This window comes from Castor canadensis, chromosome 9 (genome assembly GCF_047511655.1).
Source record: "Castor canadensis chromosome 9, mCasCan1.hap1v2, whole genome shotgun sequence".
Classification (NCBI taxonomy): Eukaryota; Metazoa; Chordata; class Mammalia; order Rodentia; family Castoridae; genus Castor; species Castor canadensis.
In genome coordinates, this window is record NC_133394.1 from 101,050,257 (window position 1) to 101,074,462 (window position 24,206).

At 36.4% G+C, this 24,206-nt stretch overlaps 1 protein-coding gene and 1 non-coding gene across 3 annotated transcripts in view; both read left to right on the forward strand.

Annotated features, from left to right (window-relative positions):
* Cenpc (centromere protein C) overlaps window positions 1–24,206 on the forward strand; it is a 64,957-nt gene that overhangs the window by 14,742 nt on the left and 26,009 nt on the right. For both annotated transcript variants that reach the window (XM_074042098.1, XM_074042099.1), the window contains exons 5-9: window positions 398–497; window positions 7,100–7,379; window positions 14,107–14,301; window positions 18,254–18,858; window positions 21,452–21,625. In XM_074042098.1, coding sequence (XP_073898199.1) covers window positions 398–497; window positions 7,100–7,379; window positions 14,107–14,301; window positions 18,254–18,858; window positions 21,452–21,625 — 1,354 coding nt within the window. The remainder of the gene's footprint in view (window positions 1–397; window positions 498–7,099; window positions 7,380–14,106; window positions 14,302–18,253; window positions 18,859–21,451; window positions 21,626–24,206) is intronic.
* Trnaa-agc (transfer RNA alanine (anticodon AGC)) lies at window positions 23,793–23,865 on the forward strand. Its single transcript has one exon. It is a non-coding gene; the product is annotated as a tRNA-Ala (tRNA).

The window sequence follows — 24,206 nt, forward strand, 5'->3', positions numbered from 1 at the left end:
GAGCATTCAAAAAGTTAAGTCTCCAGATGCCTGCCAGCCAAGGGTAAGAGGATCCTTTAAATGAACAGGCCTGCTATGTTAACTTTTTACCACATAGAGTGAATTCCTAAATACTGTACTGTTTTATATTTTCATATATCTATTTCAAATTTTATATAAGTGGAATTGTTATGTACTTTAGCAACTTAGTTTTTCTTTTTGGTTAACATAATTATTTATTCATGTTACTCTAGTTTGTTTCAATATTGTGTATATAATATCTAACTGTATCATAGTTTATTTATACAATATCTCCTACCAGTAGGTTGTTTTAAAATCTTTTTTTCCCATTTTAAAAACAAATGTGTTTATTTGGATTGACAATAAAGTAGAACTAATTTATTTCTTCTATGCCCAGTGCCAGACATCGCATCCAAAGTCAGTTCCATTGTCCTCAAGGAAGAAAGAAGCCCCTCTGCAAAGCATTGTAGCATCAAGTGAAGCTGACAATAGATCAGGTTGGTAGCATCTTCATGGGTATTGTTTGCCTAGATGTAATTAAAAAGTTAAGAATGCCAGAGGTGGTACATGTGTTGGTTCTGGTGATGTGGTCAGGGTCAGCATAGATAGAATTGTGAAATGGATAAATATGCTTTTGATTTTCAAGTCCTCAGTTAGTGTTTTATTTTTTCTCTTTTCTCCTTCTGCACCATTTCTGTTAGTCAGTAACATGCTGCTACTTTTAAAAAGTTTGCTTTGTATTTCTCAAATTAGAGGAATATTATTGCATTTGAGTAACAAAGTCAAAGATTTAAGAAAAACCTAATCATTGCTCCCATAAACCTGTTAAGGTAACTTTTGAATCCTCCCATACCTTGGTGCTCATAAGTGAAAAAAATATACAAAACTTCTGGAATGACCTGTGTGACAGATATTTTTCTCTAAGACTGTTATATAGTAGTATTAATATTATTAAAGTTTTTGTTTGTATTCGGGAGGCGGAGATCAGGAGAATTGTGGTTCAGAGCCAGCCAGGGTAAAAAGTTATCGAGACCCCCTTCTCAACCAATAGCTGGGTGCAGTGATAGGCGCCTGTCATCCCAAGTCATGGAGCAGGCTAAGATTGGGAGGATCAAGGTTCCAGGCCATTGTGGGCAAAAAGGCTAGCTGAGACCCCATCTCAGTGGTGGATGTGGTGGTGCACGCCTATCATCACAGCAACACAGGGAACCTAAAATAGGAGGATTGAGGTTAAGGCTCTGGGTTTGATCCCCAGCACTGCCTCCCCACCTCGCCCTCCCCCCAAAAATGTATCTGTTTCCCTATTCTTCCTACCTCTGAGAATTAGGCCACTGAATTTCTTGTTAAGGTTAATCCTAACTATATTAGGTTTGCAATATTTCATATAGAATTTTTTTTTCCAATCATAAAGGACTAATTATTTAGAGAAAATTTTAATCTAGTACTTAACTAAGGTTTTCTAAAAAAAAAAATTCTAGACACTTAAAAAATTAGAAATGCTAGTGTCCTTTAAACCATATACCATGTCATCAGCTAAAGAGGACTTATGCTTATGTTTAATATGATTATTTCAGTGTATATTTGTTTAGATCTCCAAGCCAGTGTTGACTAATAACGGTCATAGTAGGCATCCACGTCTGTCTTATGAGGGCTTTTTGGTAATACTGAGGACTGAAACCAGGGCTTCTTGCTTGCTGCTAGGCAAGCACTCTACCACTTGATCTAATTCCACAGCCCATTGTTTTGTTTGTTTAGTTTTGCTTGCCTTTGAACTTCTACCTCCCAAGGTAGCAGGGATTATAGCATATCCTGCCATCCCAGCTGTCTTTATGATTCTAACTGAAATTATATTAATGCTTTGCTACTTAAAAATTATTTTTTAATTTCTTTTTGTCTTACTTTATTAGCTAACACTTTTCGTAGTATGTTAAACAAGAGTGATGAGAGTGGAAATTCCTGACTTCTTCCTGCTCTTAGAAAGTGTTCAGTCTTTCATTATTAACTATGATGTTAGCTGTAGATTGTTTTCTAGATGCACTTTCTAAAGTTAGGGAAGTTTTCTGCTCCTGAGAGTGCAGTACTGAGAGTTTTTGTTCATGATAAATGTGGATTTTTTTTCAAATTCATTTTAAGTGTAAATCATAGGTTCATATGACTGTTTGTTAATCTGCTGATGTGGTAGCTTACAGTGATATGAGTTTTGAATATTTTACCAATTATTCATATCTGGAAAATTTTTCAGTTCATGGTGTATTATTGAATTAATCTTGCCTTATTTATTTATTTAACTTATTTATTTAGATCGTAAAGGTTATTTTGCTGTACTGGGGTTTGAACTCAGGGCCTTCACCTTGAGACACTCTGCCAGCCCTTTTTTGTGAAGGGTTTTTTCAAGATAGGGTCTTGTGAACTATTTGCCCGGGCTGGCTTCAAACTGCAATCCTCCTGATCTCTGCCTCCTGAGTAGCTAGGATTACAGGTGTGAGCTACCAGCACCTGACCTGTAAAGGGGTTTGAACTCAGGATCTCATGCTCTCCCACTTGAGCCATGCACCCAGCTCCAGTTGTATGCACTTAGTAGTATAAAGTTTATTCTTAGGACTGCGGTAGCTGTATCCTAAAGATTGTAATGTGTTGTGTTTCTGTTCATGTTACTTACTTCTGTGCATTCTAAATATCCTTCAGGACTTCTGCTTTTACCTATTGATTATTCAAATGTGTTAGTTTTCAAGTATTTGAAGTCTGCAGTAACAATACAAGTTCATTATCATTCTGTCAACCTGATTCTCCTCTTTCTCTTGATTCCTTTGACTATTTTAACTGTACCTAACTAAAGCATCTAGTTTTGTCCCTTAAGAGGTTATGGTATCTTTTCCTAGAGATTGTCATATCAAAGGTGGGACTGCTCCAGGGTATGTTGTTAGCTTCATTGCTGCTTTCACTTTAGAACTTCCCTTCTTTGTGTCCTGGGAGCCACTGCTGGCCTCAAGGAGTTTTGCAGTCTGTTGGCTATGCTGGTTCCCTCGTGGTTCATAGGCTCCACTGTCAGTTTGTGCCCCTAGAGGCAGCAAACCTTAAGCCTAGGGGTATCCCCCAATGTATTGGAGAGTGGAGGAAGTAAATGACACACTGAGATCTGCACAGAAGGGGTCAAATAGGAAACCTGCTCTGCAGTTTTCCTGCTGTTCTCAGTATTTTCAGACCCTGTGGAAGGGTGGAGGCTGGGGAAATTGAGTAATCTTCAGAACCTGGCCTTAGATCTCTCTTCATCAAATCTCATGGCCTTAGATCTCTCAGTCCCTCCCTGCGTTGAATCTCATGCAGTCTGGAAGCAGCTCTTAGAAGCAGGGTAATCTACTTGCCATGGTTTTCAAGCTGTTTCCTTCCTTCCTTTCTCCCTTTCTTCCTTCCTCCCTCCTTTACTCCCTCCCTCCCTCTGGCAGTACTGGGGTTTGAATTCAGGGCTTCACGCTTGCTAGGCAGATGCTCTAACACTTGAGTCGCTCCTCCAGCCTCTGTGTGTGTGTGTGTGTGTGTGCGTGCGTGCGTGCGTGCGTGCGTGCGTGCGCGTTGGATATTTTCACGATTTGTGTATTGTGTTGGGTATTTTTGCCAGAATCTCTCAAACTATTTGTGCAGGCTGGCTTTGAACAATGATCCCCCCATCTCTGCCTCCTGAGTAGCTAAGATTATTGGCGTGCCTCAAGCTCTGTTTCTGAAGTGCTCTATGCAGTGAAGTTCTGTCTTTGCCAGAAAGGGGGGAGCCCTGATTACTGTGTCTGTCACTGCCTGAGCTCTCTGTTGCTTGCACTTCTCCGTGAGTCCACATCAGACCCTTCTCCTCTCTAGGATCCCTCTCATTGTAGACTCCCAGGCAGTGTGGTAGGGTGTCTTCAGGCTCTCTTAAGTCATGGTGGTTCTTTGTTTTCACATCCATAGAGTAACTCAGTCTCAAACAATAGGCCTCCTCTCAAGGTAGCATCTGTCTTTTTTTCCCTGCTTTGTGTTTCTGGGTTATTTATCCTGCTACTAGGCATGTCAGTCTGTCCTTGCTTACCTTACTGTTGTAGCTTGTTACCCTGCCCCACCAAGGTTGTAGCTATAGTTTGTTTTCTACCTTTTCCTCTGTTGCCTTTCTGTTTCTCCTTGCTTTTCAACTGTCCTGTCATGATTCCCAATGCTCTTCTTTTCTCTCTTCAGAATATAGTCTCTCCTTTGTTAACCTGACTCTTCTCATTCATGGAGTCTAACAGATGAAGCTTCTAATTGGCTATCTTTCCCTGCCTCCCTTGTGATTTTCATATTTTTAAATTTGTGAAGATTTGTTTGTTTTATTGGGTTCTCTGGGACTCAGTACTGACTTGTCTTTCAGAATAATTCATGAACACTTGAAAAATATAAAGTTGATGTTGGGTGTAGTTGTCAGCAATGTTTAAATTTTGTTGGATGTGATTTACTGAAATTTTGTTGAGGATTTTTGCACTTAAGTTTGTGAGAGATATTGACTTACAGTTTTTCTTTTTTAAAATGCTGGGCTTAATATTTTTTTTTTTGTATAAAGGTTCTATTTGCCTCATAAAATAAGTTGGGAATTATTTCCTTTTCTGACATACCGAATACTGAATATATAATACTTTGTGATTTCCAAAAAGGCTATGTGACTCTCCTTTGCTTACTTGACATTAATTTTGCTCTCTATTCCCCTGCTTCTGTCTCTATGCCTATCCTTATCCCTATTCTCTCCTCTCATCCCTCCCTTCCTCTTTCCCTGCTTCCTCTTCCCATAACCCCATTTGTCCTTAAATTACATACATCATGCTATTAAGAGGCCCAAGGCAGTCCATATGGAGAGAAATAGGCCTCTGGGCCAGAGACGATCCATACCTGCTATCCCCTGCCAAATTCATGGCACATTGATTCCATAAATATAGCAAGTGGTTATTTTGTGCAGCCAAGTTATGGAGTTATTTATTAAGCAGATAGGGTAACCAGAAAAACTCTTTAGTTCTCAACTTGCATACTATTGTCAAGTAAATTTTTAACTTTTTAAGGGTCCATCATATAGTTTTCCTTGGAACATTTTATATTCAAAGGTTCTAATCTCTTTACAACATAGTTGTTATTTTCTGGGTTTGTTGTTGCTCTTGTTTTTGGAACAATAGCTTTCCTAATGGGTGTGAAGTATTATCTCATTATAGTTTGGATTTGTTCAGCATCATGTCATTAGAGAATTATAAATCAAAAAATGTTTAGCTATCACCAAACATCTATAAAAATGGATAAAATTTTAAAAAACTCGTTCTTAAAATTCCTGTTTCTTTGAAAATTTCTGTCATTTCATTGTTCTATAAGAATTTGTAGCATTTTTATCATCTCTGCTTTAAAATCTTGTTAAATAATTCCAACATCTGATTCATCTTGTCTATTTGTGTACATTGGCTATATTTTGTTGTTCAGATTATATGTTTTTACTGTTTTTTGGGTACAATGGACCTTTTTTGGTTTCTTTTTGAGGCATGTTCTTGCTAGGTACCCCAGACTGGCCTTGAACTTGTGATTCTTCTACCTCCATCTTCAGAGTGCTGGAATTATAGTCTTGCTGAATCATTTTGTCTGTATCTCAGTCAATTTGGTTACTAGGTTAGGAAATTCTTGGTTCAATTTAGATTGTTAGGGCTAACACATAGTTGACTTGTCCTAATGTTTAGGGTCTTATTCCTAACGGTGATACTCCGGTCTTCATTTTCAGATGCTGCTAGGATTCTAACTCAGTTTCTGTCATTGCTCCCTGGGGTAGGGAGAGGGTGCTTTCTTGGGCTTCCTCATATCCTTGTTAATTCGTGTAGGATTGCAGTCAGAAGCTGGGGCTGGGTGTTCTTATATTATGTGGTGGAGCACAGGGGCATACCGGGCTCTTATGCTCTCCTTATCTCAGCTTATACTATCTGTTGGTACCCTGGTTGTGAAGTAGGGATGGGATACAGCTTAAGGCGACAATATTGCCAGTAGATTGGGATATGAAGCAGGGATTGGGAAGCACAGAAGTTTTACTGCTCTGCAGCTTCCTGTGGGTCATACTTCTTGCCATCCATGATTGTTGGAGTGAGGACCCATTTGGTCTTGGGCTTTCCTTCTCTGCTGTTTTCCCTACGATGGTCCCAGGCTTTGCTGCTCTGCCACTGCAGGCAGAACAGAGTGCCCTGTGGCTCATGTTTTAGGGTGAGGAGTGGAGTTTTATACTAAGTTTCTGTTCTGTCACATTATTCAGAGAATTTGAACCCCTTTTCCTTTTTGCCTATTGTTGGTTTTGGGTCGCAGCCTCTCAGGTGCCCAGACCAGGAATGTATAGGAGAGGAAGAGATAGCACAATTGTTGTTAAGGAACGACAGTTCTTCTACTTCTTCCTCCCATCTTTTAGAGCCTTCTTATTGTTTACTAAGGAATAATTTCTAAGGAATTTAGTTTAACTTAGTAGAAGAAGCAAGGAAATACCATCTTATTTCAAAACTCAAAGTCCATTTTGGTCTTTGCTTTTTAAGTATATGAAGCAGTATGAATATTTTCTATTCATTCTTTTTCTTTCATATTTGAAAATTGATGGTTAAGAGAATGTATATCTACATAAGTATATGTTCTATTATACATGCACATATATACTTACATCTGTGTATACTCACGTATCTCTGTTATATATAGCTATGTGCATGAACATGTGTGTATTATACTCATCTAGCCACCTTAGCTTACCAGCTCTTAGCCTAAATATAGAAAAATCTCATGATTTCTCTAGTTTCTTCATTATTTTAGCTGTGTATAGTTTTATTCACATATGTACATATTCACTTTGTCAGTAAACTTGTGGAGTTTCTGTATTTGAGGATTTCTATCTCTTCAAAACTTTAGAGAGCATAGACTGTGTGTTTCAGTTAGTTCATTGATTTGATAAATTAGAACTTTTAAATTTCTTTGATTTTGATTCTAACTTACTGCCTGTAAGTCTTCTGGAAATTATGTCTAATTAATGCTAATTTAAGAAAAAAAACCCTTTGACTTAACATTATTTTTAATTGACAAGTGTCTGCATATAATTTTCTTCTAGTTCAGGTTCATGAAGTTCAGAAAATTTTGGCAACTGATGCTGGTTCTAAAAGTACCCCTGACCCGAAAAACATGTCAAGTAAAAAACTACATGGTCAAGATAAAACTAAAGATGAATTTTACTTATCTGTTGGCTCGCCTGCTGTTAATTTGGATGCAAAAACATCTGCTTCCCAAAGTGCCATCCCTTCTGCTGAACAAAAGAGAGAAACGTACATGATTGGAAACTCATTAAATATGCTGTCTTCAAGTACAGAGATATCTCTTAAAACCAAAAAAAGGTAACTTTTTATTTAAACAGTAATCCTGCTTTAAATTTTTCACCTTTTATGTTAGAAGTGGTAATTTAGTTTCTTAATGTAATTTTGTAACAAGTATTAAGGAATTATTAGCATGTTATGAGAAAAGCAATATGTTTTTTAATATTACCAGTTTTTAATTAGCATGGGAGGCTTTAAAGTGTACTTCAGAGAAGTTTGGAGGTTAACTTTTCTACAGTCTAGAAAAACGTGTTTTCTTTGTTATAGTAAGTTTTCTGTAACTTCTTTTTTTTTTTAATTTTTATTGTTTTATTATTGATAATGAACATACAATGCTTCGGTCATTTCTCCCCCCTGCCCTCACCCCCTCCCTTACCACCCACTCCGCTCCCCCCAGCCCCCCTACCCCCTTGATACCCGGCAGAAACTATTTTGCCCTTATCTCTAATTTTGTTGAAGAGAGAGTATAAGCAATAATAGGAAGGAACAAGTGTTTTTGCTGGTTGAGATAAGGATAGCTATACAGGGAGTTGACTCACATTAATTTCCTGTGCGTGTGTGTTACCTTCTAGGTTAATTCTTTTTGATCTAAACTTTTCTATAGTTCCTGGTCCCCTTTTCTTGTTGGCCTCAGTTGCTTTTAAGATATCTGCTTTAGTTTCTCTGCGTTGAGGGCAACAAATGCTAGCTAATTTTTTAGGTGACTTACCTGTCCTCAAACCTCCCTTGTATGCTCTCTCTTTTATCATGTGCTCAAAGTCCAATCCCCTTGTTGTGTTTGCCCTTGATCTAATGTCTGCATATGAGGGAGAACATATGATTTTTGGTCTTTGGGCCAGGCTAACCTCACTCAGAATGATTGATGTTCTACAATTCCATCCATTTACTGGCGAATGATAACATTTTCTGCTTCTTCATGGCTGCATAAAATTCCATTGTGTATAGATACCACATTTTCTTGATCCATTCGTCAGTAGTGGGACATCTTAGCTGTTTCCATAACTTGGCTATTGTGAATAGTGCTGCAATAAACATGGGTGTGCAGGTGCCTCTGGAGTAACCTGTGTCACATTCTTTTGGGTATATCCCCAAGAGTGGTATTGCTGGATCAAATGGTAGATCAATGTTTAGCTTTTTAAGTAGCCTCCAAATTTTTTTCCAGAGTTGTTGTACTAGTTTACATTCCCACCAAAAGTGTAAGAGGGTTCCTTTTTCCCCCCGCATCCTCGCCAACACCTGTTGTTCCTGGTGTTGCTAATGCTGGCTATTCTAACAGGGGTGAGGTGGAATCTTAGTGTGGTTTTAATTTGCATTTGCTTTATTGCTAGAGATGGTGAGCATTTTTTCATGTGTTTTTTGGCCATTTGAATTTCTTCTTTTGAGAAAGTTCTGTTTAGTTCACTTGCCCATTTCTTTATTGGTTTTAGTTTTGGGAGAATTTAGTTTTTTAAGTTCCCTATATATTCTGGTTATCAGTCCTTTGTCTGATGTGTAGCTGGCAAATATTTTCTCCCACTCTGTGGGTGTTCTCTTCAGTTTAGAGACCATTTCTTTTGATGAACAGAAGCTTTTTAGCTTTATGAGGTCCCATTTATCTATGCTATTTCTTAGTTGTTGTGCTGCTGGCGTTCCGTTGAGAAAGTTCTTACCTATACCTACTACTCCAGAGTATTTTCTACTCTTTCCTGTATCAACATTAGAGTTTGTTGCCTGATATTAAGATCCTTGATCCATTTTGATATAATATTGGTATAGGGTGACATACATGGGTCTAGTTTCAGTTTTTTGCAGACTGCTAACCAGTTTTCCCAGCAATGCTTGTTGAAGAGGCTGCTTTTTCTTCATCATATATTTTTTGTGACTTTGTCAAAGAAAAGTTGGTTATAGTTGTGTGGTTTCATATCCGGGTCCTCTATTCTGTTCCACTGGTCTTCATGTCTGTTTTTGTGCCAGTACCATGCTATTTTTATTGTTATTGCTTTGTAATATAGTTTGAAGTCAGGTATCGTGATAGGTCCAGCATTGTTGTTTTGACTGAGTATTGCCTTGGCTATTCGTGGCCTCTTGTGTTTCCATATAAATTTCACGGTAGATTTTTCAATCTCTTTAATGAATGTCATTGGAATTTTGATGAGAATTGCATTAAACATGTAGATTACTTGTGGGAGTATAGACATTTTTACTATGTTGATTCTACTAATCGATGAGCATGGGTGATCTCTCCACTTTCTATAGTCTTCCTCAATCTCTTTCTTCAGAAGTTTATAGTTTTCCTTGTGGAGGTTGTTCACATCTTTCGTTAGGTTTACACCTAGGTATTTGATTTTTTTTGAGGCTATTGAAAATGGAATTGTTTTCATATATTGTTTTTTGGTTTCTTCATTATTAGTGTATAGAAATGCTAATGATTTTTCTATGTTCATTTTATATCCTGCTACCTTGTAGCTATTGATGATGTCTAGAAGCTTCTGAGTAGTGTTTTTTGGGTCTTTAAGGTATAGGATCATGTTGTCTGCAAATAGGGATATTTTGACAGTTTCTTTACCTATTTGTATTCCTTTTATTCCTTCTTCTTGCCTAATTGCTCTGGCTAGGAATTCCAGTACTATGTTGAGTAGGAGTGGAGATAGTGGGCAACCTTGTCTGGTTCCTGACTTTAGAGGGAATGGTTTCAGTTTTTCTCCGTTAAGTATAATGCTGGCTGTAGGTTTGTCATATATAGCTTTTATAACGTTGAGGTACTTTCCTTCTATTTTAGTTTTCTTAGAGCTCTTATCATGAAATGGTGTTGGATCTAATCAAAGGCTTTTTCTGCATCTATTGAGATGATCAAGTGGTTTTTGTCTTTGCTTCTGTTAATGTGGTTTATTATGTTTATTGATTTTCGTATGTTGAACCACTTCTGCATTCCTGGGATGAAGCCTACTTGGTCGTGTGAATAATCTTTTTGATGTGTTGCTGAATTCAGTTTGCCATTATTTTGTTGAGGATTTTTGCATCAATGTTCATTAAGGAGATTGGCCTATAGTTCTCCTTTTTGGAGGTGTCTTTGCCTGGTTTTGGGATAAGTGTAATACTGGCTCCCTAAAATGTGTTAGGCAGTTTTCCTTCCCTTTCTATTTCGTGCAACAGTTTAAGGAGGGTTGGTATCAGTTCTTCTTTAAAGGTCTGATAGAATTCAGCAGAGAATCCATCAGGTCCTGGACTTTTCTTTTTGGGGAGACTCTTGATCACTGCTTCAATTTCATTTTGTGTTGTAGATCTGTTAGGTGATTAATTTCCTCTTGGTTCAGTTTTGGATGATCATATGTATCTAGAAATCTGTCCGTTTCTTTAAGATTTTCGAATTTATTTGAATATAGGTTCTCAAAGTAGTCTCTGATGATTTCCTGGACTTCCATGGTGTTTGTTATCTCTCCTTTTGCATTCCTAATTCTACTAATTTGGGTTTTTTCTCTCCTCATTTTAGTCAGGTTTGCCAGGGGTCCATCAATCTTGTTTATTTTTTCAAAGAACCAATTTTTTGTTTCATTAACTCTGTATGGTTTTTTTGGTTTCTATTTCGTTGATTTCAGCTCTTATTATTTCTCTCCTTCTATTTTGGGATTTGCTTGTTCTTGTTTTTCTAGGAGTTTGAGATGTATCATTAGGTCATTGATTTGGGACCTTTCAGTCTTTTTAATATATGCACTCATGGCTATAAACTTTCCTCTCAGGACTGCCTTTGCTGTATCTCATAGGTTCCGGTAGTTGTGTTTTCATTTTCATTGACTTCTAGGAACTTTTTAATTTCCTGTTTTATTTCATCAATGACCCATTGTTCATTAAGTAATGAGTTATTTAGTTTTCAGCTGTTTGCAAGTTTTTTCTCTTTACTTTTGTTGTTGAGTTCTAGTTTTATTGCATTGTGATCAGGTAGTATGCACAATATAATTTCTATTTTCTTATATTTGCTGAGGCTTGCTTTGTGCCCTAAGATATGATGTATTTTGGAGAAGGTTCCATGGGCTGCTGAGAAGAATGTATATTGTGTAGAAGTTGGATGAAATGTTCTGTAGACATCAAGTAGGTTCATTTGATCTATTGTATATTTTAGATCTTGGATTTCTTTATTGATTTTTTGTTTGGATGACCTATATTAATGATAATGGGGTGCTCAAGTCTCCCACAACCACTGTGTTGGAGTTAACATATGCTTTTAGGTCTTTCAGGGTATGTTTGATATAATTGGGTGTGTTGACATTGGGTGCATATAGGTTGATAATTATTATTTCCTTTTGGTCGATTTCCCCTTTTATTAGGATGGAATGTCCTTCTTTATCTCATTTGATCAATGTAGGTTTGAAGTCTACTTTGTCAGAGATAAGTATTGCTACTCCTGTCTGTTTTCTGGGGCCATTGGCTTGGTAAATCTTCTTCCAGCCTTTCATCCTAAGCCTATGCTTATTTCTGTCAGTGAGATGGGTCTCCTATAAGCAACAAATTGTTCGAACTTTGTTTTTAATGCATTTCATCATGTGGTGCCTTTTGATGGGTGAATTAAGTCCGTTAACATTAAGCGTTAGTACCGATAGGTATGTGGTGATTCCTGCCATTTAGTTGTCTTAGTTGTTTGAAGGTTTGATTGTGTGTACCTAACTTGATGTTACTCTCTACTGTCTTGCTTTTTCTTATCCTGTGGTTTGGTGCTGCCTGCCTTTTCATGGTTATGTTGGGTTTCACTTTCTGTGTGCAGAATCCCTTGAAGAATCTTTTGTAGTGGTGGGTTTGTGGTCACATATTGTTTTAGTTTCTACTTATCATGGAAGACTTTTATTGCTCTATCTATTTTGAATGATATTTTTGCTGGGTAGAAAAACCCCAGTTTTGCTGGGGTTGAAGTTATTTTCATTCCGTGTCCGGAAGATCTCACCCCACGCTCTTCTTGCTTTTAATGTTTCTGTTGAGAAGTCTGCTGTGATTTTGATGGGTTTACCTTTATATGTTATTTGTTTTTTCTGTCTTACAGCTTTCAATATTCTTTCCCTAGTTTCTGTACTTGCTGTTTTAATGATGATATGTCGTGGTGTAGTTCTTTTTTGATCTGGTGTGTTTGGTGTCCTGGAGGCCTCTTGCATCTGTTTGGGAATATCTTTCTCTAGATTTGGGAAATTTCATGTTACTGTTTTGTTGAATGTATTACACATTCCCTTTGCTTGCCCCTCTTCTCCTACTTCGATGCCCATGATTCTCAAGTTTGGTCTTTTGATGGAGTCAGTGAGTTCTTGCATTTTCTTTTCACAGGTATTGAGTTGTTTAATTAATAGTTCTTCGGTTTTTCCTTTAATTACTATTTCACCTCTGCGTTCTGATATTCTGTCTTCTGTTTGTTCTATTCTGCTGGATTGGCCTTCCGTTTTGTTTTACAATTCTGTTTGGTTCTTTTTTCTGAGGTTTTCCATATCCTGGGCTGTTTCCTCTTTAATGTTGTCTATTTTTGTCCTGAGTTTATTTATCTGTTTATTAATTGTGTTCTCTGTTTCACTTTGGTTTTATACAGTGCTGATATGGTTTCCCATTCCACCAGGCCCACTTGTGTATTTTAAATCATTTTCTTTTTTAATTTCATTTTATCATTTTTACATTTACTTACATGTGTATACATTATTTGGGGCACCTCCCCCTTTTTCTATTTTCTGATTGTGGCAATGAAAGGATACTCCTAAAGTAAGTTTTAATATGTTCTTTCCTATTTAAAAGCCTTCATTTATTCTATCATGTGCATATAGTGACTTTCAGTTTTGTCTGTGTATTTAGAGTTACCTAGAATTAATGTCAGCCAAGGATGAGAACCCCGGGTGGGGGTCGGTCTGTCCAGGGGGTGGGGGTCTGATCTGGCCCAGGGTTGTCTGTGGAAGTACCGCGTACCACTTAGCTCACCTTGTCCACATCTTCCCAAGCCGTCTGGGCGCGGGTGACTGGCGGCCCGGGGGCCCTCCTGGTTTCTCCATTCAACATAAAGTGGAGATTTTCTGTGCAGGCTGGAGGTGTGGAGGGGTCAAAGTTTTGCCTCTTCTCAGTGGCCTTGCCTGCAAGGTGTGTCTCCAGCGTTTCTCCAAGATTTCACTGTAGGAGGCACGCTTTCTGCTTCCTCCCTGTAGCCGCCATCTTGGAATCCCCTCTGTAACTTCTTAAACATTTTTCACTTCCTGCATATTATTCATTTCTAGGGTAGCAAAGTACAAATGACATATAAACCTCATTCCATTTTTTTGAGCTTTCCTTTTTGCCTTCAAGAAGCAAAGATTATTTAAGATCTTTGTTATTGGAGACTGCTGTAATGAGTGTAACTTCTGTCTAGTAAATTCCTGTAGTGAAGGAATTAAGTATATTCTAAGAGTTTGCTATTTAAAGTATAGTCTGCCACAGTGCTCTGAGAATGCTCCAAAAACCTGTACTCTAATCTACAAATTTCCTTGTGTACCGTTTAACCATTGTAGGGCCCAGCACAATTTTTTAAAATTTTATTTTATTTATAGTAGCATGCATTAATAATACAAGGGTATTTCATTGTGATAGTTCCGTACAAGTATACATTGTGCTTTGAACAAGTTCACCTCTCCATTATATTTCATTTCCTGCCCTTTCCTTCTCCCCCACTGCAGAATTTTGTAAGTAATCTGTACTGTCACTCTCAGGGAAGTAGCAAGACTCATCACTCAACAAACCTTATGGAATCATTTAGCTTGCCTTCCTCTTAAACTTTCAGGTTAACCTTTGAAGGTAAAGATATTTTGAAAAACGTCGAAATAGAGGATAAAATATTAGAAGGACAACAAGAGAGGAAACCATCAGAAACATCTCAGAAAACAATACCATATTTGGAATATGAAATTCAACCACAAGCTAAAAAGAGTTTCTCAACATTGTTTTTAGAAACTGTAAGGAGAAAAAGTGAATCTAGGTGAGTTATTAAAAAAATGTCCTTTGAGACTTTTTTTTCTTTTCCATTCTGTAAACCATATCTGACAATTGCTAATCGTATGAAACTTAATAAATCTTTTAATTATAACAAATCTTAATTGAAGTTTTGCTTGACTTATAAGGAGAGGTAGTTTTTGACGAGTAAAGGACCCTGCAAAGCCATCCTTTAATGAATGGATGCTAAATTAGAAAAACAAAATGGGTTTATTCAGTTTTTATTGCTCATCAGTGCTTTGTAGTCTATGGTATCTTAAAATGAAGACAATATTGAGAAATAGAGTTTTGTCACAGTGCTTGTATTTCACTCTTGTGGGTTTTATTTATTTTATTCTTTTGGTAGTAGTTGAATTTGAACTTGGGGCCTTATGCTTGCTAGGCAGGCGCTCTACCACTTGAGCCATTCCACCAGGCCCACTTGTGTATTTTAAATCATTTTTCTTTTTTAATTTCATTTTATCATTTTTACATTTACTTACATGTGTATACATTATTTGGGGCACCTCCCCCTTTTTCTATTTTCTGATTGTGGCAATGAAAGGATACTCCTAAAGTAAGTTTTAATATGTTCTTTCCTATTTAAAAGCCTTCATTTATTCTATCATGTGCATACAGTGACTTTCAGTTTTGTCTGTGCATTTAGAGTTACCTAGAATTAATGTCAGCCAAGGATGAGACCATTGGTCAGTAGAAAAAACCTTCAGCTTTGTCAGCTGGTATTTAAGTCCCTACTCTCTCCCTAACCATCTGTTTCTGCCTACTTGGTTATACACATTTGCAGTTGTGTATGCTTTCCCACATCTTTTTCCCTGTTATCTGCCAATTATCAGTTTCTTTTAAGGTCTGCACTAGGCTTCTAGGCTTCTGCTTCAGTGTTTTGTTTTTTTGTTTGTTTGTTTTTATGGTACTGGGGTTTGAACTCAGGGCCTACATATTGAGCCACTCCCACCAGCCTTTTTTTTGTGTGTGTGATGTGTATTTTTGAGATAGGGTCTCTCCTGAGCTATTTTGCCCAGGCTGACTTCAAATTGCAGTCCTCCTGTTCTTCACCTCCTCGGTAGGTAGGATTACAGACATGAGCCACCAGCACCCGGTTTCAGTGTTTTTAAAATGCTTTCTTGTCTTGCATTTTTGCTATCTTTTGTCTTTCTTATTTAAGACTTAAGTCCTTCTTTCCAGGAGTTTAGTTTTCTTTTTATTTTTCTGTGATACCCATCAGAGTGCTAATGAACATTTAGGAACGTTTTATAAAAACATGTTGAGCCAGGTGCTGGTGGCTCATGCCTGTAAATTGTAGCTACTTAGGAAGCAGAGATCAGTAGGATCTCAGTTTAGGCCTGCCCAGGCAACAGAAGTGAGACCATATCTCAAAACTACCCAAACAAAAAGGGCAGGTAGAGTGGTTCAGGTGGTAGAGGTGTGAGCCACAGTACCAACACACATACACACACATACACAAAACCAAGAAACAAAACATGTTGAATGAATAAGTGAAATCCTCTTTTGTTCGTTCTCTTCTTGTAATTTCTCACTAATACACACACACACACACACACTCACACTCTCTCTCTCTCTCGCTCTCTCTCTCTCTCTCTGTAGGTCTGTCAATCACCACCATCAGAAAACAAGTATGTTACATTTAAGGGCTAAGTATATGATGTATGAAAAAGTAATTAGATATTTTTAATGTTCTTTTTGATAAACTAGTAAGGTTGATTTTATATTTAGTTGTTGTAGCCAAATGTAGCAACTCAGATTTTCTGTGCTTTCTAGCATCACTACTTTTCCTTATATTCTTCCTTCTGTTGTCTTCCTTGAATTTCTTCATGACCAATTCTTCACCTAGCTCAAATGTCAGAAAGTCTTTCTTGATTTAAATAACTGGCTACATGGAAGTCCCTTGAAGTGGAAAAGGAACAGATTTGGAGTGTTCTTGTTCACTGACTTGAGGAGGTGTCATTTAAAAATTCTTAGCATTGCTTCTTTATATGTAGAGAACTAATATGTATAACAAAAATTAAAATAAAGCAAAGTAAATTTATTTGTACCTGTTTTGCTATTTCTTTAAATGTTGAAAACAGTGTACCGTTACGCATTAAATTTTTGTGTTCTGTTTATGTTGACTTTGTTCTATATTAGCTTTTAGCTTTTTAATTATATAAATGTATAAAATTCTACACAATCTATTCCTTAGCATACTTACTCTTTTGTCTTATATGGTTTGTCAGAAGTTTAGATTAGAGGAATGGAGAAGGCATTTTCAGCTCAAAATCCTTTTGTATATCCTAATACAAGGAGAAAAACAGTCTAATTCTAGTTTTGCTTCTATTATGACTAAAAACAACTAGGCATCCTTCCTTACTTAAGTGAAAGATGTGGGAATAGAAGCTCAATATACCAGCTTTCGAATTTAGATGTTCACCTTAGTTTTTGATTTGTATATCTCATTGCAAAACATGGTTTGTCCAAGGCTATTATAAAAAACAGAAAATGAATAGTGGATCCACCAGATTACCATCTTGGAATAATTCTGTCTTTATAAAACTTTCCCAACTAATTGAAGAAGTGCTGGTTAATCTCAATGCACTAGTCTTATTTTATTCCTATATCACTAAACATATGAATTCCTTTGTATGTATTTAACTTGTACATGCTTTTATTACTATTTGAGAATTAATGTTAGATTATAAACTATAGGATTATAATTAAAATTGTCTATCTTTTTGCAACACTAGGTATGGAAAATTATGATAAATCTTTTAGTAAAATAAATTTTGGGTTAGCAGATTTGAGAAAGCAAGCTATAGTGGGGAAACTTTGACCTCATTACAGCAGGTTATGGGGAATTATCTGCTTTGTAATAAGAGTTGTCTTTCTCTTTCTGTGGCATTAGATTTCTTCTTTGCCTGCTCTACCATTCTAGACCATGATTATATTGAAATATATATGGAAATATAAATGAAATTCTCAAACTTGGAATGAAATTTTACATTATTTAGTTTAGTTATTTTTACATTTCTTTCATTCAACAGCTATGTATTTGCTGCTGCTATGTATGAAGTTCTTTGGGTTATTTAAAAAAAAAAGTGATAAGAAGAAAAAAATTATTCCTGCCAGGTGATAGTGGCTCATGCATGCAATCCTGGCTACTTAGAAGGCAGAGGTCAGGAGGATCACATTTTAAAACCAGTGTGGGCAAATAGTTTGAGAGACTCTATCTCCAAAAAAAAGAAAACCAACATAAATAGTGGCTGATAGAGTGGCTCAAGTGGTAGAGCGCCTGCCTAGCAAGCATGAGGCTGTGAATTCAAACCTCAGTACCACTCAAAAAAAGAGAAATCATCCCTGATCTTTTTTTTTCTTTCTTTGTTTTTTTCAGTACTCTTTCACTTAAGCCATACCTCTAGCCCCATCCCTGATCGCCTATGATTTACTAGTGTTCTCTTAAAATACTAGATTTGGAGGTTTCTTGGGAAATAAACTTGTCTCCCTATCAGTATGGATGTGAAGAAATTTAGACCCCCTCAGAAGTCATTTATACAAACAGATAATTTAATATAGTTTAAATATATGTGCATGTATACATGTGCCCACACACATATATGGCATTTTGGATTATAAGTTAATGTGTCTTGGGTTATAATTGTACATCTATGGGTTTGAAGTTCTTAGTACATGTATTGGAGAAGGGTCATCAAATTAGTCGCCGAGCCCTAAATTTTGTGATTCTTTTAGTGTTATGAATGGAAGTGATCAGACAAAATGGAGGGGAAGATTTTTTAATATTAAAGGGAAATTAAGTAGTTATGTGACTTGCTCTTTTAACAGAGAAGATAGATTTTATTTCCTATATAATTTTATTTTCTTCACTAAACAGGACTGAAGCTTCATTTTTTGGTTTTCTTTTGAGCTATTACAGTAATATATTGTTTTAGTCCCATTGTTAGGCACATAGCAACTACTCCATCCCATTCATCTCCCAGTGACAAGAAGTTGTTAGAGGATGAATTTGTTATTGATGAGTCAGATAGAAGTTTTGTCAGTCGACCTTGGATTACAATACCAAGAAAGGGTGAACTGCCGAAACACTACACAGTATCCCCTCCTGAAAATACTACATACCTTCAGGGTAAGAAGTCAAGAGAAAAGCATCATAATATATTACCTAAGACTTTGGCAAGTGACAAACATTCTCATAAAGCAAACCCAGTAGAGAAATCTAAGCCCTCTGGTAAAACAATACTGGGAACAAGTTGTACAGATGAGTTGGAAAATAATTGTAGATCTACAGATTATGAAATGGATTCTGAGAATGCTGAAAAACAATCTGGAAGCAAAAGAAGTACAAAGCAGAAACAGAGAAGAACACTTAAGGCCAACATAGTCAAAGAACATCTTAATATGGAACAGTGTAAAGATGAAAATAAAAGTATGTCACATATTGCTCAAGACAAGTTACAAAGAAATTCACACACAAATAAGAAAAACCATGATGAAATGAGAAATGATCATATCTTCCAAAAACAGATGCTCTCTGGGGGTAAGTGTTTATATTAAATATAACATGAACATTATTCCACTATTTTATGTTTTAAATATCCCTGTTTAGCTTTGTGAAGTAGGTAAAGTAAACCTAAGTTTACAAAGAGCCTTAAAAGCCTATCGGTTCTTTCTTGAATCTCTGTTTCACATATAATTCAATTCCAACTCAATTGTTTTTGTTTAGTTTCTAAGGTGTCAGCATACATGAAAAAAATGAAAGAAGAGCCAGTCATCGGTTGTTCACATCTGTAATCCTAGCTACTCAGGAGGCTCTAGAGATAGGAGGAGTGAGGTTCAAAGCCAGCCTGGGGAAATACTTCATGAGACCCTATCTTGAAAATACCCAATATACACACAAAAGAAAGGACTGGCAGAATGGCTCAAGTGGTAGAGCACCTGCCTAGCAAGTCTGAGGCCAAGTTCAAACCCTAGTACCACCAGGGTGAGGAGAGGAGTAAAAGACAAAGACAAGTATATAAGTTAATAAGAGAAGTGGAAGCACAGAGAATAATTAACCAATATCTCAACAGATCTTTAAATGTTGGGTGGCTATATAATTTTATCACCACAATCAGGACAGTTGAGAATGTATCAGGACAATAAACAAACTGGGATTGCTCCAAACCAACCTGGAGTGTGACTGTATCATTGGATGATGGTTGGGATTTATAATGTTGATACTTAGTCATAAAGAAAACATTGATTTATATTCTTTGTATCACTTTTTAATTAATAGAAAATACAGTTATTCTTACAGAAAAAGTTCTTTTTAAAATAGTTAATGGAATAGAAAACACTTAATATATTAGGCAACATATATATAATTTATCCTTTACATTCCTATAAGAAAGACTAAAAAAGGAGACTAAAAGAGCAAAAAAAAAAAAAAAAATCAAAAAACCTGGTCCATGACCCGTGCAGTGTAGAGCTCATGTTCTTTCAATTCTACAAAGAAGTTTTGACATAGGTGAAAATACTTTTAATGTTTGAATGGTAAAACTATTAGCTTACTTGAAGATGTTCTTGACCCAATTAAATATGAGCCTGAAGGTTTTAAATGACTGCACTATATTGCTAATATAAAGGGGAGTAAAAATATTACAGGACAGTATTAAGCAACTTTATATAAAAAAATTCTACTTTAATGTAGTTATCATTGAACTATTTATTTTAGCTCTCATTTGGTATTGCCTGAAATAGTAGCTGACAGGCTTAAGTTTTATCTGTGTGCCTTTGTGCATTCCATTTAAAATAGAGGAGAAAGCCACTTTTGCTATTTTGGAAGACCTCTTTTGTAAATGTTTGCTATATCCCATATTTTTATTGGATTTTTTTCCCTCCTATAGTTTCTAATTGTTTTAATTAGTTGTTGGCCATTTTAAGAAATTATAACAAAGAATTTGATTCATCTGAGTACGATAGTGGCAAGAAAGTTTTTTGGTGGTACTGAAAAGTTTTTATCTTACTATTTATTTCCTTAAGCAGAATATTATTTCATAAAATTTAAAGGTAAAATTTTGATATATTCATAAAGTCTTAGGAAAAGGTACTCTGTGAAAGCTTTATACTTTAAGGGTGCTTATACTTAAAAGATGTTTAATAAACGTTAAACATTTTTTGAGTACCGCCTGTATTCTGTACACTAATTTGTAAGAACAGTCTAGGTAAGTATTTTTTATCTAGGTTTTATCTAGGTTGTTTAATGAATATAAAGTTCTGATTAGCTGGACACTGGTGGCTCACGCCTGTAATCCTAGTTACTGAGGAGACAGAGATCAGGAGGATCATGGTTCAAACCAGCCTGGTTAATAGTTTGCAAGACCCTATCTCAAAAAATCCCATCACGAAAAAGGACTGGTGGAATGGCTCAAGGTGTAGGCCCTGAGTTCAAATCCCAGTACTGTGAAATAAATAAAAATGAAGTTCTAATTAATTGCTATCTATATTATAATTTTTTTTTCTTTTTTGGGGGGAGTGTTGGTACTGGGGTTTGAACTCAAGGCCTCATACTTGCTAGGCAGGTGCTCTACCACTTGCCACACCTCCAGCCCTTTTCAAAAAGGGTCTTAACACTTTTCTCCCCAGGACTGGTCTCAGACCAGGATCTTCCTACCTATCTTCCTGTTCTGTGAGTCACAAGTTTTGTCACACTAACACCAAGGGCACATGGATTGGGCCACTCTGAGTAATCCAAAATGATCTCATAACAAGGTTTATAATTAAACACACTTTTAATAGCCTCTTCTAAATATTAGATTGAAAAAAATCATTATTTCAGAACAAAAAGCACTAATGACCTATTTCAAGTTATGCATTGTAAATAGTTTACAATATAATTTTTTTTCAGAAGATGCTATTGTTTTAGGAGTATATGAGAGTTATCAAACAATATGAAAAGTTAGCATTTAATTGGCAGAAATTTAGAGGTCTTACAATGAAAATGTGACTTAAAAAAGTAGAGGTAAAAAAACCCACAGAATAAATTTAAGAAGTTCCTATAACTGAAAGTTTTATTTATTTTTAAAAAAATCTTTCATGATCTTCTGAAAACTCAGGCTTAGATTTGAATTGTTTTTATGGTTTTATTTTAGGGAAGAAAGAAAAGAAAAGTGGCACCAAAAAAAATGGAGAAGAATCTAGAAAGAAACATTTTTCCAATGGGTACAAGAACAAACTTGTTCCTGAAGAAGTGTCTTTGACTGTTACAAAAAGTCGCAGAGTTTCCAGGCGTCCATCTGAGTGGTGGTTGGTAAAATCAGAGGAGAGTAAGTATTTTTATTAAATTACATTCTTTGAGAGGGCCCAAAAATTATTCTCTAAGTAATTTTTTATGTGACTGAAATTCCTATACTACAGAAGAATCTTACAAGGACAAAGTTAAATTGATTCATCAATTGAAACACTAAGTCAGTTATGAATTCCTTGATGTTCCAACAGATGTAGGGTTCTAGGTGTAGGGATATACTGTGGACAGTCTCCCAAAACCAAAATCCCTTCTTGTGAAGCTTACATTATATGGGGAAGACAATATAGATAAAAATTCATGCAGTGGTAGATGTTAAGAAAGAAAAATCAGATAAAGGAGAGAGATGAGATGACAGGAATACTGTTTTCTAATAGGTTGTATGAGAGGCTATTATGATCTTTCAGGTCCCATATATGAGTAAAAAGAGAGAGCAATACAAATGACTGGGAGTGGAACATTCTAAACCAAGGGAACAGTATTTGTGAAAGTCCTGATAGAACATATTTAGCATGTTTGTGGAATATGAAGGAGGCATTGTACCTGGGGCAGAGTGAGAATTCAGACAGGCAGTCCATGACAGGCACATACCACCATGCCTGGCTTTGTTTTGTTGAGATGGTATGAGAGTTACTTTTTACCCAGGTTGTCTTCCAACTGCAGTCCTCCAAATTTCTGTCTCCTGAGTTAACTGGGGTTACAGGCATGAGCCACCATGCCCAGCATCCTTAGATTTTAGAGTTGAATTTCAGTGTAAATTATGACTCCTACAGTTGCCTAGATTACTTTGTTAAGTCTCAGTGTTTAGCATGTGATTACCAACACTTCTAAGCTCTTGAGCTTTTATAAGGATTAAATGCAATTGATACAGTAGATTGAAATATTAACCACCACTGTTACTGCTTTGGGATACTTGTTTTTCTGCTCTAGGTTGCCTAAATAACTGTATTGTGTAGATGGGTGTATAAAAATTTGGTGTAAAAAAATTTTACAGAACTTGGATAAATGTTCTAGATCTCTGAAATTTGTTAAAAAAAGACTATGTAAAAGTTTTCAAATAGAAGATATTGGGTTTCTGACCAAGCTAGAGTGTCACAACAGTGCAGGAATCCTTGTAGTTCATGTAGTCCAGACTCCATCATCTACTGGAAAAAAAAACTAAAGTCTGAACACACACTCACACACATGCACACACAACCAACATGACTTGCACCTAAGCTGCATGTAGTACACATGTGACACTGCAGACCTTTCATATATATAAAGATAAAATTATAAGTGCTTGTTCTGATGCAGTGATGGTATAACCCAGGGCCAGGACTAGGGTAATACAGGCACTTAGGTTTGTTTGAGTTCAGGCTATAACTTGCATGACCCTGAAAGCAAGTACCTTCTTAAATTTTCTACTTGAGTCTACACTTGCTTTACTGTAGTCCTGCCCCTGTTAGACATACAACTATAGAGGTAGTTGAAAACACCAATCAATTCCTTGGTCTTAAAGAATTGTCAGTTTCTGGAGGAGGAAGTCAGAGAGATGAGTAAATAGATATGTGATAAGCATTAAGAGGATTGTGAGAGAAAGAGCTATCCTAAGACTGAAGAATTAGGGAAACACTCCTGGAGGATTAATTAGGAATTAGCTAATTGAATATTGTGAAGAGGAAGGATAGCATGACTCATGCACAAGTAGCGCATGTAGTGATAGGGAGTTAAAATCTCTCTCTCTGTCTCTTTTTTTTTTTTTTTTTTTTTTGAGAAAGGGTCTTGCTTTGTAGCCCAGGCTGTCCTCAAACTTGAATCACCCTTCCTCAGCCTTCCAAGTGCTATGATTAAAGGTGTGAACTCCACAGCTATATCTGGCTGATTTGTCTTTAGTGTACCTCAGAACTGACTGAAGGCTTATTCAGAGTACTGGAACAAGTAATCTGAACTGTAGTGGGCCTTACTTAGTGTCCAGTTTCTGTAAGTCTGAAGTGGGGCCTGAAAATATGCATTTCTAACAGATTGCCTGGTGATGCGATCTTGGTGGCGTGAAGGCTACATTTGGAGGACCCGTACTTTAGAGAACATGTAATAGTTCAGTACTTCTGGCTCTTATTTGTTTGGAAGTGGTTGTTGAGACTTTTGGCTGGTGAAATAAGCAAACTCTAATTGTAGAAATAAATTGATATTAAAGTGTTTGGAGGGCTGGCAGAGTGGCTCAAGTGGTAGAGTACCTGCCTAGCAAGCGTGAGGCCCTGGGTTCAAACCCCAGTACTGCCAAAAAAAAAAAAAAGTGTTTGAACTTAATCTCAAAATGGTAGATACTCACTAAAAATATTATTTTTGTTTTTTGAAATGGGGTATTGTCATGTTGCTCATGCTGGTCTCAAAATTTGTGAGGTCCTGTGATCTACCTGCTCAGCCTCTTCTATAGCTACAGGCATGTACCACCATATACTCACTAAAAGATTTTAAGATGATCCAAGGTTTATTTTCCAAAGATGATTCATGAAGCAGTGTGAAGAATGGGTTAAGAACAGCAAGGCTACAGAATGTTTAAGAAACTTTTAATAATCTAAAAATGATGTGGGTCTTTTCTAATAGTAAGCAGGAGAGCTTAA